At 36.6% G+C, this 17,109-nt stretch overlaps 1 protein-coding gene across 4 annotated transcripts in view; it reads left to right on the top strand.

The window, feature by feature from the left end:
* Fer (FER tyrosine kinase) overlaps positions 1-17,109 on the top strand; it is a 417,682-nt gene that overhangs the window by 116,071 nt on the left and 284,502 nt on the right. For all 4 annotated transcript variants that reach the window (XM_004652481.3, XM_045132276.1, XM_045132277.1 and 1 more), the window contains exon 8: positions 5,848-5,970. In XM_004652481.3, coding sequence (XP_004652538.1) covers positions 5,848-5,970 — 123 coding nt within the window. The remainder of the gene's footprint in view (positions 1-5,847; positions 5,971-17,109) is intronic.

Raw genomic sequence — 17,109 nt, 5'->3', positions numbered from 1 at the left:
ATGATTTTGTTCTGTGGAAGATAATTGACAATGTAGGGAACATTAGCAAGGGAAACTGCTGAATATCCTGCCATGAAGTTGAGAAACCTTGCATGCTATGACAGTAGAGTTGAACTTAGTGTACAAGATGTTTGCTAGAATTTCTCAGTTCCAGTGCAGGATGACTTTCTATTTCGCAATGCATGTGCTGCATAGTGAAGACAAATGGCATCAGTTACTCCTGATATTTGTTATCACTGCTGTACCTGACAGCTTCAGGTTTGCTGACATGAACTTCCAGACCAGGCACAGTTATGGAGGAAGGGATTTATTGAAGCTTACAGATCCAGGGAAGCTGACCTGATTTTACGGGACAAACACCGTAGACACCGAGACATAGCAGAGACAAGCCAAAAGTCACACAGCACACTTCAGGAACTCCAGCTAGGCACTTTGCATATCTTTAGAAGGCAATATCAAACCCACCATCACACCTTAGGACTGGACAGCCCAATGATACCTCCTTCAGCCAGGTGGCTGCAGATCCAAACTACAAACTAATAAAACACTGAATATATTGGGGCCATCTATTCAAACTACCACAAATGCCTTGCTCATAAATAACTTATATGTCCATCAAAATAATTTTATAGGATATTTAAGCTCAAATAAATTAATACCCTCAAAAAGTTTGTACCAAAATTTATCATTTATTTTAATGATCATCAAATAGAATGAATATGTATATATTGGAATATAATATGATAAAGTTAGAATAGCTACCTGTTACACTTTTATGAACAGAGATTCTTCTAAGCTAAGAACTTGTTTTACCACTTTTCAGAGTATATTGAAAATAGAATTTGTTATCCTCATAAATCACATTCATTATGATGACAAAACAGTGACCAAACATATAGTAAATTAAGGCTAATAAATCTTTGATAACTAGGTAGAAAATGTAATTGCTTCCATCCTACTGAGAAAAAACTAGCTTTATATCACTGAACAGTATCTGTATTTAGGAAATGAGTTGAAGATTGGGGAAATTTTATTCTAAGAAAGATTTTCGATATATTCGTTGGTACTGTTAAGACAATAACCCTAACATTATCCTATTAAAACTTAGATATATACTCATTATGTATAGACATGTGTGTATATATGCATATATGTATATACATGTATGTATATTTAACAGTGCTAGGGATCAAACACAGAATCTTGTGTATGCTAGGCAAGCACTCTACCACTCAGCCATATCCCATTCTAAAGTTCAGGAAGTTTTTAAAAGTTTCTAGCAAAATAAGTACAAATGACCAATAATCAAAAGAAGGATATTTTTGAGAAATCAGTTTTGAAAATTGAATTAAAACAAAAGACTGGCTAGGGATATAGAATCACAGCATGCTTAGCTTTGTAATGGAATATAAATAGTATCTCTTAACTAAAGAAGAAAGGTAATTCTTTTTTTTTTTTTTTTCGAGTTAGGGTCTCACTCTAGTTCAGGCTGATCTGGAAGGAATGGTAATTCTTTATGTAGAAAAATAATTCTTAACATTTAGAGAGGATGAATTAGCAGTGTATTTATATAAACCTTTAAAGATCATTTTGCTGCCTGTTTTTAGTAGTCATGAGTTAAGGATGCTGTTAAAATTTTTAAATGGTTGAAAAGAAAAATAAGATCAATTATATTTTGTAGCACATAAAAGTTTTGTGTACTTTGAACGCGAATATCAGATGTGCTGCCACATGCCTATAATCCCAGCACCAGGGAAGTGGAAGCAAGAGGATCAAAAGTTCATTTTGGGGGCTGGAGAGATGGCTTAGCAGTTGAGGCACTTGCCTGCAAAGCCAAAGGACCCAGGTTTGATTCCCTAGGACTCATGTAAGCCTGATGCACAAGAGATTGTTTTCAGTGGCTGGATGCCTTGTTGCACCCATTCTCTTCCCTCCCTCCTTCCCTCCCTCCTTCCCTCCTTCCCTCCCTCCCTCCCTCCCTCCCTCCCTCCCTCCCTCCCTCCCTCCCTCCCTCCTTCCCTCCTTCCCTCCTTCCCTCCCTCTCCCTTTTTCCCTTTCTCTTAAATAAATAAGTAAATAAATAATATTTTTAAAAATGTTCATTTTTGGTTATGTAGTGAGTTTGGGGACAGCCTGGGATACATAAGATCCTGTCTCAAAAAAAAAGAAACTACATAAAATATGTGAATGAAATGTTATTTGCATGTAGCCATGCTCATTCATTTACCTGCTGCCTAGGGCTGTTTTCTGCCACAACAGCAGAGTCAAGCAGTTGTGTTGTGACAGTGACCATATGTGGCCATATTATCACTTCTCCCTATTGCTTGGCATAGTACAAACCACAGTGACAGTGATAATACCATTTTGAGTGTCACATATGTCTGTGTACTGCAGCATTTTATTTACTTTTTGTTACCAGTTCAAATCTATCCTGTCAAAATAAAAAGAGGAAATGGATTTTGAATGGCTGACTTTCAGCACAGACTGTGAATTATCTTCTTAGTGTTGAGTTTAGTATGGTTGAATATAACTAGAATTTTGTCAGAATGTATTCAAGAAACACTTTGTTTTGTTTTGTTTTTCAAGGTAGGATCTTGCTGTAGCCTAGGATGACCTGGAATTCATTATGTAGTCTCAGAGTGGCCTCTTGAACTCACAACAATCCTCCTACCTTTGCCTCTCAAATACTGGGATTAAAGGCATGTACAACCATGGCCAGCCCAAGGAACACTTTTAAAATTAGTGAGTTTTTGGAAAAAGAGTTGGAAGGCAGATATTGTACTAGGAGGACAGTTTAAAGGAAACAAAGAAGCTGTATACAAGAAACAGTTGGATTTGTTGTATTGTAGGTAGATTAGATTAGGTATTATGAGGTGCATATATTTAATAGAAACTCATAATTTCATGGCTAATTATGAACCATCTTATGTTTAGTCTTAAGAAAGGCTACTAAATTGTGTCTCAATACAGAAAGTCATCTACCAAATCCCATGCTGCTGCTAATATATATATTTTCCCTCTGTAGCTGGCATTCTCCACTGTTTACCTTAGAAGGTTTGTGATAGACACTGTGTCATTTTCACAACCTCAGTTAATTCATGGCGTTTCCCACCCAGTCTCTGCAGCAATGGAAGAGAGGCCCTGCAGACCTTTCCCTGGGTTTTCTTATCCTCAAGTTATTTTGGTCAGGGTAAGACTTTTTTTTTTTTTTTTTTGGTTTTTCGAGGTAGGGTATCACTCTGGTCCAGGCTGACCTGGAATTAACCCTCTCATCTCAGGGTGGCCTTGAACTCATAGCAGTCCTCCTACCTCTGCCTCCTGAGTGCTGGGATTAAAGGCATGCACCACCATGCCCGGCTAAGACCATTTTTAAGATAGCTTCTTGTCAAGTTGGAGAAATGGCTTAGTGGTTAAATCCCTAGCCTATGAGACCTAAGGACCCAGGTTTGATTCCCCAGTATCTGTGTAAGACAGATGCACAAGGTGGCCCATATGTCTGGAGTTTGTTTGCAGTAGTTGGAAGCCCTGGCATGCCCATTCTTTCTCACTATCTGCCTCTTTCTCTCTCTGTTAAATAGATAAATAAAATATTTAAAACAAAAAGATACAGCAGTTTGATTAATGACATGGCATGTAATGGATATTTTTCTCTAAAGCTAGTTTATTATGTAAAAAGAACCATTTTCAGACTTCATAAATCCTCTCTTGCATTTAAGCCTTGTGAGAAATGAGCATCTCTCCTCTGGCCAGGATTTCAGTCTCTTGCTCATCTATTCTTACAACACTGGGTTCTCAGAACTCCCTCTGCTCACCCAACCTGCTTGTCTTTGTGGAATCTGTACTTTGTGGAATGCTTTGTATTTCTGCTGAGTTAATTTACCTGTCACCTTCTTCTTGATTCCTGGAGCTCCTCCTCTGTCGTGGGACGTATTTATCTTTTGTTGCTCTGACTTTTCCCATGTGAAGAATCAGCTGAAGGTTGCTTTGTTTAACTACTTGATCCCAGAACTCTGAATTTTTCTTGATGAGCTGTTATTTCTGTTCTTTGTCCATTGTCCTCTTAGGTTACCTTTTTGCTAAAAAGTTTTCTGCAGTAAAAGGGCTTTTGTTTTGTGCTCTACATTGTTGTTTTTGCTTCTATTTCAAATAAGTTTAACTTTTTGTAGAGTTAGATTGTTAATATTTACATTTTATCTTTTGGATTTAATGCTTTCCCTTGAAAGTCTGAAGATAAAAGTTTTAAGGTGATAAAATAGTTACGTGTACATGCATGCATGTATGTTTATAGTAGAAATGTTTTCACTGAGGACCTAATCTATTTTATACAACCATAAATTCGTTTGGACTTTGAGTACATATTAATTTTATACTATGAAATATTTTTCAATCTAATATAGAAGATACTTTTACACCATTACTATAACATATGTACATAGAAATAGTTTGCCATCAATTTAAACCATCATAGTACTGTCTCACTTTCTTTTATTTAAATAAATGTAGTAGTATTTATCTCATAATACTGTTATAAACAGGGTTATACATGCAAATTATATTAATTACCAGTTATTCACTGTCTACCAAATGCCAACTTGTATATAGCACGTCATTTTATTTTATCCTTAAAACAATGCTAATGAGGTAGAAGTTATTATACCAAAATTACAAATGAGAAAATTGATTCTGTGAGCTTAATTTTCTTAGACTCAGATAAAAATTTTCAAAGCCATAATATGAATATAGTTTTCTCTAGAAATAGAAAGCATGGTCTTTTCATAGTATAATCTTCCTGGAACATGACAGGTATTCATTTGCTTAGTCCTTTTCTCTGTTTTTCAACCATCTATTGTTTCAATTTGGTTTTCTGATAAGAAATAAGGACTATAGACCACAACCACATTTTTTTTTCTCAATTTTTATTAACATTTTCCATGATTATAAAAAAATTTCCCCTTTGAAATTCCATTCTCCATCATATCCCCTCCCCATCTCAATCAGTCTCTCTTTTATTTTGATGTCATGATCTTTTCCTCCTCTTATGATGGTCTTGTGTAGGTCATGTCAGGCATGGTGAGGTCATGGATATCTAGGCCATTTTGTGTCTGGAGGAGCATATTGTAAGGAGTCCTACTCTTCCTTTGGCTCTTTCATTCTTTCTGCCACCTCTTCCACATTAGACCCTGAGCCTTGGAAGGTGTGATCGAGGTGTTACTCAGTACTCCAGTCACTTCTTTCCAGCACTATGATACTTTCTGAGTCATCCCAAGGTTACTGCCATCTGAAAAGAGAAGGTTCTCTACCCAAAGTGAGAGTAGCATTAATATAAGGGTATAAATATTAAGAGAAGTGCTTACTGGGTAGTTTGATAAGCATAGTATATACACTTATCCAGGCATCAGCAGATGTTATACCCCTAGGGCTCATGACTACCCCTGTTTTAAGTTTTCAGTGTCAGGGATGTATTCCCCCCACCATGGAGCAGGCCTCCAGTCCAATTGGAGGGCAGTTGGTTTCTACCATGACAGACGTGCCACTATTGCACCCGTTGGCTGATTTGGCCTGGCTGGCCAATTTTAAGGCTTGCAGTTTCCACTGTTGAGTATCATCATTGGCAACACCACATATTTTGAATATTGTAGTATTAACTGTATTGTTCTAACACTTGAAACAAGGATAATGTAACCAAGGAACTAAAGATTTACCTTAATTTCAAGTAAATTACATATGGCTATTGTATTGGACATTACAACTTTAGGGGTGTGTGTGTACTTACATTTATGATTTTTGTATGGGGAAAGTCAATATATTTAACATATTAACTGGTAATGGTGAAATTCTTCATTGTAGGTTGAAATCTTTAGCAGAAGAGCTTATACAGACACAGCAGATGCTTTCAAACAAGGAAGAAGCTGCTCTGGAGCTAGAGAAGAGAATTGAAGAATCTTCTAAGACCTGTGAAAAGAAGTCTGAGTGAGTAAAGAAAAAGCAATTTGAAAGAACAGAGTCTAATCCATACATTTTTTCAGGAATATTTAAGTTGCATATTACTATGGATGTAACATTTTCAAAAATAGATGTTTTCATGTCTGAAATTTTGTGTAGTTGAGTTACTTTATAGGATTCTAGAAAAATGATTCTGTATATCTATACAAAAGGGAATTTTATGGTTTTGTTTTGTTTTGTTTTTGTTTTTCGATAGGGTCTCACTCTGGTCCAGGCTGACCTGGTATTAACTATGTAGTCTCAGGGAGGCCTCGAACTAACGGCGATCCTCCTACCTCTGCCTCCTGAGTGCTGGGATTAAAGGGGTGTACCACCATACCTGGCTGAATTTTATGTTTTTGTAAATATAATGCAACGATCACTATGTCTACATGATTTAACAGTTTGACCTACTTTCTGAAAAAACCATATTAAAAACTCCCTTTTCTTTTGGAGCAGCATTATCTAAAAATTGGCTGCTATTGAATTAGGAGGCAGCATATGAATTAGAGACAGTTCACATAGAAAGATCTGCTTCACATAGAAAGATCTACTTGAGATAGGCTTCACTACTTTTAGTCTTACTGTTACTTGTCTTTCTGATTCCTAAATATCTTTCTTGGATCTTCTGATTTTACTTGTTATAGTATTCTCTTGTCCATTATGAAGTACATTGTTATTTCTACTGATAGTCTGAGTTATAATGGTACAGCTGTAGTTGTTGGCATGGTGTCTCAAGACCCAACTGTGATATACCAACTTTTTTCTGTCATATTCACAACTGCTTTGACTTATAAAACCTCTCAAGGAATGTATAATGTGAGATTTCTCTGGTTTATACTTGTCCTTCCTTTTGCCATAACTTTTCAAATATTCTTCACTATTGTCAAATTTCTGACCCTCTTAGTTCCCTTATTACAGTCAGCAGATGGACTTGTACATCACAGAAAAGATTTGAAGCATTTGGGCTGGGACAGCAGTTAAAACCTCTTGCTTACAAAGCTTACCTACCTTGTTTCAGTTCCCTAGCCATGTAAAGCTGCATGGGTATTCATTTGTAGTGGCAAGATATTCTGGTGTTCATGTGTGCATGTGCGTAAGCACACAAATAAGCAAATAAATGAAAACTTTTATAAATAGGATTTGAAGCATTTGATGACAACTGCCTTATGAGGGGAGCAACTAGATATCTAGATCTACTCACATTTTCCTTAGTACCCATCTTACTACACAGATTTTAATAATAAAGTTTCCTCATTCTAAGACTGTTTTCCTGTGACTAAAAAAAAAAAAAATAAATTCTGTCATCTCTTACTTTCCTAGAAATCTTATATTTAATCCCAAGTGAAAAGTGGCTCCTTGTACTCACTTTTTAAGTGTTTTCTCAAAGAAGTCAATTTTTATCCCCTCCAAAGTTTTTGTGCCTGTCTGGTTGTAGGTTCCAGAGCCTTCACATGCTCTGCTGCTACTCAGCCACACTTCCAACTCCCCAGTCCCTTTTTATTTTACATGTTTTCCCCAACTGCTGTTTTTCCCTTTTGTTTTCTTATTTTAAATTTGTTCTAAGGGTAATTATACTCACTCATTTCCGTAGTTACTACTTGGTTTTAAAACTTTTGGTTTATGAGAGAGAAAGAGAGAGAATGGGTGCACCAGGGCCTCTTGCTGCTACAAATGAACTCTATGCATATGCCATTTTATGCATCTGGTTTTACATAGGTACTAGGGAATTGAACCCCAGTCATTATACTTTGAAGGCAAGTGCCTTAACCTCTGACCCATCAATTCAGCCCCTACCACTTAGTTTTTAACCCACATATATCTGGATTTTGCTCCATCACTATAGAAATAGGAGTCTAAAAAATTACTAAAGACCTCTGATTGCATCATACTGGAATCAGTGAGCATTTAAATATAAGCACAAGAAGATTGGAGTAATTTTGCATTCCTGTAATAAATCTAGAAAACTTCTGTATTGTATTAAAAATATAGTGGTATTAATTAAATGACTATAGTTGAATTATAAGATAAAGCTTAACCATTTCACATATGAAATCAGTTTCATTTTTCTTTTCTCTTTTTGCAATGCCTTTCTTTATGGTTTGCAAGTATACATGCTGTGAGTCTACTTTTCCAATTTAATGGGTATACTATGGTGGAAGAAATGTGCATGAGTATATATATCTGCTCTTCCTTAATTCCTGGGATGGGATAGTTTTGAGTGCAGTGCTCACTGTTGCTGAATAGAGTATCATTCATAGTGTTAGTTGTGCTTCTTTGGGATCTGTGAGTCTGCCTCAATGCTCATAACGTGTCAGAAATGCACACTTTGATAGCAAACCATTAGTCACGAACTCTTGTGAGGAAAGTCACTGGCTTTTCAATATTCTTAAGAATTAGTGAGTTGATGGGGCTGGAGAGATGGCTTAGTGGTTAAGCACTTGCTTGTGAAGCCTAAGGACCCTGGTTTGAGGCTTGATTTCCCAGAACCCACGTTAGCCAGATGCACAAGGAGGCACACGCATCTGGAGTTCGTTTGCAGTCGCTAGAGGCCCTGGAGTGCCCATTTTTTCTCCCTCTCTCTATCTGCCTCTTTCTTTGTTTGTCGTTCTCAAATAAGTAAATAAAAATAACAACAAAAAAAGAATTAACGGGTTGAGGTGAGTATCCAAATGGGGATCTGTAAACTTTCTTTTTCAGAAATAAACAGTTGTAGTAGATGTTCTTGATCATTAAGTAATTTAATTGTAAGTTGTTAAAATATATATCTGCTGTATAAAACCCAGTAAATTATGTTAAACTACCATATCTTTATTATGTTGCTTGTGTTTGTCATTAACATGAATAGATTTACCTTAAAGACTTGTTTGCTTGAGAAACATTTAAATGATGTTTGGTATAGTATTTATTCAATAAAGTAATTCATGCTAAGTATAAGATAAACCATGTTCTAAAGTCCCAATGAGAAACTGTAATTCTTGCCAGGAGTAATCCCTAGGAAAATTGTTATATTGCACATATCTCAGTGAAGTTTAAATGTTAAAAAATAGAGTTTATGAATATAGGACAACAGAATATGCTGATCCCCCTGCCCCATTGATTTATCTCATATATATATATAATATATAATATATAATATATAATATATAATATATATATATTTATATATATATAAATTTATTTGGGAAAGGGAGAGAAAGAGGAAGGAAGAGGCAGATACAGAGAAAGAGAATGGGTGATCCAGGGCCTCTAGCCACTGTAGACACACTCCAGACACATGAGCCACCTTGTGCATCTGGCTTATGTGGGTACTGGGGAAATGAACTGGGTCCTTAGCTTTGCAGGCAAGTGCCTTAACTGCTAAGCCATCTCTCCTGCCCAGTTATATGTTTTTGGAGAGTTTAATCTTGAAGGTTTTTCTTAATCTAGAAGTTATGACAGTGTTTCATTTTAAATATGTTATTTAGTTCCCATATTTCAAAAATTTATTTATTTCAAACTATGCAAAACCTTATAACTGTTATAAGGATGGTTATTAAAGTATGTATTTAGATTCTGGAAGATTAATTCAAATAATACAGCTGAAATTTCTAAAATACAAGTATAGGGCTGGAGAGATGGCTTAGTGGTTAAGTGCTTGCCTGCAAAGCCTAACAACTCTGGTTCAATTCTCCACTGCCCACGTAAAGCCAGATGCACGAAGTGACACATAAATCTCAAATTTGTTTGTGGTGGTTGGAGGCCCAGGCATACACATTCTCTCTATAGCTCTCTCTGTGTAGCTGTCTCTGTGCTTGCAAATGAATACATAAATAAATACTTAAAAAATACAAGTATAGAAAATAAACGGGGTATCGACCTTAAAATATTACAGTAAATTTGTTAAAATATTACAAATCTTACAGAAATGAAAAACAGTCATTTCGTTTATTTCATTTTTTGGTCTGAACACAGTAGAAAGGTGGAACCGAAAACTGTATATGTACGTGTGTGTGTGTGTGTGTGTGTGTGTGTGTGTTTGTGTGTATTTTATTTTATTTTTTTTTTGAGTAAGATCTCACTCTAGCCCAGGCTGACCTGGAATTCACTATGTAGTGTCAGGGTGGCCTCAAACTCACGGTGATCCTCCTACCTCTGCCTCCGGAGTGCTGGGATTAGAGGTGTGCACCACCACCCCTGGCTTGCATAGCCCTATTTTTTATCTGTATAACATCAAACTTAAATTTTTTTAATTTAATCTATAACATTTGTTCTTTTAAAGATCCAGGAGATTGGGCTGGAGAAATGGCTTAGCGGTTAAGCACTCGCCTATGAAGCCTATGGACCCCGGTTCGAGGCTCGGTTCCCCAGGTCCCACGTTAGCCAGATGCACAAGGGGGCGCACGCGTCTGGAGTTCGTTTGCAGTGGCTGGAAGCCCTGGCGTGCCCATTCTCTCTCTCTCCCTCTGTCTTTCTCTCTGTGTTGTTGCTCTCAAATAAATAAATTAAAAAATGAACAAAGATCCAGGAGATGGTTTTGTCAGTAATTTTTTTCATTTTGTACAATTTTTAAACAAAGGTTCCACATCTGAACATTTTGTTTTTATTGGTTTTTCAAAGTAGGGTCTTGCTGTAGCCCAGGCTAACCTGGATTTCACTATGTAGTCTCAGGGTGGCCTGGAACTCACAGTGATCCTCCTACCTCTGCCTCCCAAGTGCTGGGATTAAAGGCGTGCTCCACCACGCCCGGCTGAACATTTGTTTTTCCACACCTGAAACTGTTCTAAGTTTAAGTCATAAATGAAATTCAATAAGAAGCCTTTCTGGAAAAAAAGAACGATAGAGAGAGAGAGAGAGAGAGAGGGAGAGAGGGGGGGGAGGGAGGGAGAGAGAGAGAGAGAGAGAGAGAGAGAGAGAGAGAGAGAGAGGAGAGAGAAACAGAGGGAGTGTGTGCAAATTCCCAGTTTAAAGAAACATGGACATTTTAATTGCCATGTTTATTTCAATACTGAACAAACGCTGCTTGCAAATTAAGTACTGGCAAGCTTCCAGTAAAACTCCTATTCTTCCACTAGAGCCATAAGAATGTTTAAGAAGTTTTGCGTGGTTTTCTTTCCTTCAAGTCTATACAAGGTTCATCCTGCCCTTCTCTTTTTGTTTGGTACCAAATTACTACCATCAAAAGGACAAGATTTGAGCCGGGCGTGGTGGCGCACACCTTTAATCCAGCACTCGGGAGGCAGAGGTAGGAGGATTGCCATAAATTGGAGGCCACCCTGGACTACATAGTAAATTCCAGGTCAGCCCGGGCTAAAAGGACAGGATTTTCCCTACAAGGTTTTCTGGTAAGCACCATAGTTTTTGTATCAAGTGTGAACGGGGTGTGGTGGTCCTCATTATCACAGGGTTCTTTTTTCTTTTCCCCTGCCTCTTAAGTGTGTCGGGTTTTCCTCCATTTTCTCTCGTGCGCTCTCTGATGTACCGCTCCTATTTCCTTTTATTTAATTGGAAATTTTCTCCCCCTGCATTCCACCTCAATGAGGTCCTCACACGTGCGGCTTGTGCCGTTGATGGCTTGGGGCACCCGCCATCTGCGGGGCTGGGACGTTTGATGGGCGGTGGGCTGCCCCCAGCTCTGGGATGTGCGAGCCTTTCCTTCATCCTGTCCCAGAGTCTGGCTGGCCAGACGCCCAGTAGAGGTGCCTGAGGGCTGAGGGCAGAGCTGGCTTCCACCTAGACCGCTGATCCCCCGGGGGCCATGACTGAGAGCTGGCTTAGAAGAGGAAGTTAGAAGTGTTTTAAGCACGTTAAGGTTTTCTGAGGTAAGCCTTAGTCAACCCATCTCTGTTCGTCTTTGTTTCTATGTTAGCCTCAGGTCATAATCTTGAAAATACGAAGTATACTTATATTATTAAACAGTCGTTGCAAAATTTCACTAAACCCAGGCATAGTGATTGAAATTTGCCTTTTTTTTTTTTTTCCCCCCGAGGTAGGGTCTCACTGTAGCCCAGGCTGACCTGGAATTTACTATGTAGTCCAGGGTGGCCTCGAATTTACGGCATTCCTCTTACCTCTGCCTCCCGAGTGCTGGGATTAAAGGTGTGCACGCCACCACGCCCTGTTTTGCCTTTGTATTTTTTGTGACAATATTTTGCTAAATAAATATCTTAACAGCCCTGTATGGTAATGTGTTTGTATTTTTCCTGTAGTGTTTCTTGAGCCTTTTCTTTCGATGCTCATATCCATATATATAATACACATGCTTAATTGCAATAATAAAAATTGGAGCAAGAGGGGGTTAGAAAGATAGGTGAGGGAGAGAATGAATTTATATTTACTTTTGCAATAATTGATTTTCTTACTGTGTTATTTGAAAGCAGTAGTAACAGTAAAATTACATTTCTTTGAAAATACTAAAATTATTGTTAATAATCAGATTGTTTAATTATTTCTAAGTTAATAGAATCACATTGAATTTTACTCAATAGTTATTTGTCCTATCAAAATATAATATACTGGTAAATTTCAATCCTTTACATTTGAATTTAAGTAATCTCTAAACACCTAGTAATAATAGCTCTCCAAGGGAATTTTTAAAAAAGCTTATTCCCAAATAGATCATATAGTAACACAAGACACATGAGATGACAAAAACCTCACCTTCCTAGAGGGAACATGCAGTAGCATCAGTGATGTATATTTTATTTTATTTATTTACTTTATATAATTATGTAATAAAATGTAGTTACAAATAATACAGAGATCCCATGTACTGTACATTCAGTTTCTTCCAATGCTAATGTTTTGTAAAACTCTGAATAGCCAAACACAGATATTGGTATTGACACAGGAAAGCAGCAGAGCCTTCCCATATTGCATAATCTCTCATGTTGAGTATACTTTTGTAGCCAATCTTTCTTTTGCCCTTCTGCCCACTACCTAAACCTCATCAGCTATTATTTCACTTAACTTGTGTAGGGAGTGGTCTTCTTATATGTGTCACCACACTATATGCAGCATTTTTGAGATTGATTTTTAAAAAAGTATTATTTATTTATTGAGAGAAAGAGGAAGAAAATGAGCATGCTAGGGCCTTCAGCCATTGCAAATGAACTCCAGACAAATGTGCCAGTTTGTGCATCTGACTTACGTGGGTCTAAGGGAATGGAGCCTGGGTCTTTTGGCTTTGCAGGCAAGTGCCTTAACTGCTAAGCCATCCCTCCAGCCTATGATTTACTTTTTACACACAACATAATCCCTCAGAGATTTGTCCAGGCACTTTCATTTCTTCTTGCTATTAAATAGGAATTAGTTTACTCATTTTTCCCTGGATGCTGTACTACAAAGCACCGAAACACGGGAAGCTATAAAACAACACTTATTTTCTCATAGTACGGACCAAAAGACTGAAATAAAGTGCTGCCAGGACTGAAGAAGGATATGTTTCATGTCCATCTTAACTCCTGCTAGTTTCATGTGTGTCTTTTCTCAGTAGCAAAGTTTCGCATAAGGCCATTAGCCATATGGATTAAGGGCCCATTCTACCCTATGATTACTTCCTCTTAATTATATCTACAACCATCTTGATTTCCATATAAGGTTATATTTTGAGGTTTTATATTTTAAGAATAAAATATTTAAAAAAACTAAGCAAGCATATAAAATGACATTGTTCTTTATCTGCCTCTTTCTCTCATTCTCTCAAATAAGTAAATAAATAAACTGATGTTAATGATATTTTCTTAAATGCATATCATTGTACTTTGCTAATATTCTGTCCCTCATCATTTGTTGTTCCTCACTGGTTCCTTTTATGCACTCCAATAATTCTTCCTCTTCTTTCATGTCATATATATTTAAATATATGCATATATGCATGTATGTATATATGTATTTAAATGTACTTTCTATATACGAGAGTATATTTGAACGTATTTTTGGTGTGCTGTACAGTTCAATCTGTAACAGTATGTATATATCATGGTGTGTATCATTATCTACCTTTTACTTTGTTACTAGTTTTTAGCCATTACAAATAAATGTAGCCTTGAACTCATAGTGATCCTTCTATCTCTGCCTTCCAAGAGTTGGGATGAAAGACATGTGCCACCATGCCCGGCTCACATACAGGCTTTTAAGTGACCATATGTTACAATTTCTCTGGGAGAAATGCCCAGATAGGCAGTTGCTAACTGTATAGTACTTGCAGGTTTAGTTTTCAAATAGCTTGCTGTGTCATTGTCAACTCCTACTGATAATATCATCTTACTTTATTTGAACTATTCTGATAGATAAGTGGCTGTATCTCATCATTGTTTCCATGTGCATTTCTCACATGGCTAATGCTGCAGAATATAGCTTCCATTGACTTGTCATCTGTGTATCTTTGGTATGGAGTACCTGGTCAGTTTTGTTTCCTGTCTTTTTACTTGGATGGTTTGCTTTATTATGGCTGAGCTCTTTCTTTAATCACGATACTAGTTTTTTGATGGATAAGATTTGTGAATAATTTTTCTCTTTGTTCATATTCTCTATAGGACCTTTCAGAAAATATTGAATTCTTTGAATTTCCAACATACTTATTTTACCTTTGGTGACTTGTGTTCTTGGCATGAAGTTTAGGAATTTCTTTCTTTTTTTAAAAAAATTTTTAAATTTTTATTAACATTTTCCATGATTATAAGAAAAAAAAATCCCATGGTTAGGAATTTCTTTGACTAGCTACAGATCCTGAAGATTTTATCCTTTATCTTTCTCTTAAAGTTTGATAGTTTTAGCACTCACATTTAAGTCTATGACTCATTTTAAGCTAATTAAAAAATTTCATATACTTAACTTTTTCTGTTTTAATGAGATATAGTGGACAAAATTCTGAGCTTAAGTTGTACATTGTGAGGATTTGGTATGCATACATTTTTGTAAATGATTTCTATACTTTTAACACATTTGTCAGTTCAGCTAGTTAACCTTTGTTATATTTTATTTTTCTTGGCTTTGTGGTGAGAACATTTAAACATATTTCAATTACACAGTTGTGTAATGTTAATTGTAGTCCCATGCTACCTATTAGATCTCCTGAACTTACTCATCTCATAAATAGAAGTTTATGCCCTTTGATGAACACTTTCCTTTACTCCAATCGGGTAGTCACCAATGTATTCTCTCTTTCTATGAATTTAATTTGTTATTGAAAAATGAGATCATAAGTATTTGTCTTTCTCTAACTTATTTCATTTATTGTAATGCCTTCAAGATTAATATCTGTAGTCTCAAATGGCACAATTCCTCTTTTTAAAGGATGAATAATACTCAATTGTATTTTTATATACCATAGTTTCTTTATTTGTTGTTTTGTGTGTAGAAGATATTTATGTAAGTTTGAATTAACATGGGGTGGGGCTTGATTTTCCTTACAGAAGTACACTTTTAAATCCTACTTTATTCAAAAGATAATTTTATTACTTTGAAGTGTATAGCGGTTACTTTCTCATTGCTGGCACAAAGCACCTGACCAGAAGCAGCTTATAAAAGGAAAGAGTTTATTTCAGCTTTCAGTTTCAAAAGGAAAGATTCATCATGGCAGGAAAAGCATGACAGGCCTGAGCAGGAAGCCTGTCTCACATCTCCATATCATCAGGAAGAAAGTAGTCTAAGTGAGCTTGCTAGCACTGGCAAGTGACACACCTCCTCCAGTATTACTGCACCTCCCAAAGCTTTGCCAGCTGGGGATCAAGTGTGTTGTTTAATCATAAACACATGAGGCTAGGGGGGAACATTCCACATTCAAACTGCTAGAAAGTATTTTACATATTTGTTCAAAAGCAGGTAGACATATTTGTGGAGGTCTGATTTTGGATGTCTTTATCCTTCCATCAGCATTTAGTGGAGAAATGAGGAAGAATTCAAATGTTATGGTTTTCCAAGACCTCTACATGTTAGATGTTTGCTCTTAAAAGGACTTGTGGACACAGAATATAACTGTACTGAAGGCTAAGATTTATAGTGCTATCTTAGATACAGCCATATTATTAAAGACACAGGCAGCAGTTGTAGGAACAATGTACTTTTAGGTGTTTTTATACTATCTCCTTTTCAAGAAGGGTTATGAATAGTACACTCTTCTCATCGCAGTGAAAATGCAAGCACTGTGCGTGATATGAAGGGAAACCTACTAGAGATTCTTCAGTGCCCAGACATTTTTCATTCAGAGAAATCTTGGAATCTGTCCTTCCATGACCATGGTTCTAGACATATAGCTGATGGATAGCCATTAGCATAGACCACTATTGGCACAGTTTAGGTACAATGGGCCTATCAGTTAGGGAACATTTGGTACATGTATAAAGCATTATTTTCCATTTATTCCCAAATGCTAACTGAGGACAAGCCTTCTGAGTAGACCTTTGTAAGAATATGGTTCCAGACCTGCTAAGTCGTCTGAAAAAAGGGTACATTCTGAAAGGGGCATATTGTGTTTTCCTGAAAGCAGGATAAATTTTGGTAATCCAAAGCCTCTCACATACTGTCATAGAAATTAGAACACCATCCAGACAAGGACAATACCACAAAACAGCCATAAGCATGCTCCACATTATAGGTTACAGGGTGTCCCACAAACTTTCAGAATGTGTATAATTGGCACAGTGGTTAACAGCAGCTGGAACCATAGCAGCTGTGTACAGGAAGCAAAGAGAATGGGGAAAAACAAAACACTTATAATGGTCATAAGCACTGAATCTTAGATAGCCTTAAGAACACTGCACTCTGAATAGTCATCTCTTAAAAAAATTCCATTTCCAGTGGAGGACCCTATGAATAGATCTTATATTAGAAGAAATGGAAGTATCCCAATGAGACTGAGAGAAAAAGAATTATTCTAGCTTTAGAATCATACTACTAGTGTTTCTCTTAATTATAGTGATATGGTAGGATCTGTATTAATTACTTTTACATTCCTGTGACCATATTATATGGCATAAGCATCTTTAAAGTGGAAAAGCTTTTTTAAATGTCTTTAATCATAATTATACATTCATTTTGCCATGTAAGGTAACTTATTCTGTTGATTCTGTGGGTAATAACATAACCATCATTTAGGGATCATTTTTCAGCTTACCATGGGATTAAGATAGGGTAAAAATGGGGCTA

Source organism: Jaculus jaculus, chromosome 13, assembly GCF_020740685.1.
Source record: "Jaculus jaculus isolate mJacJac1 chromosome 13, mJacJac1.mat.Y.cur, whole genome shotgun sequence".
In the NCBI taxonomy this organism is placed as follows: Eukaryota; Metazoa; Chordata; class Mammalia; order Rodentia; family Dipodidae; genus Jaculus; species Jaculus jaculus.
The sequence above is the reverse complement of the archived record's forward strand: the minus strand, read 5'-3'. Positions and strand labels throughout refer to the sequence as shown.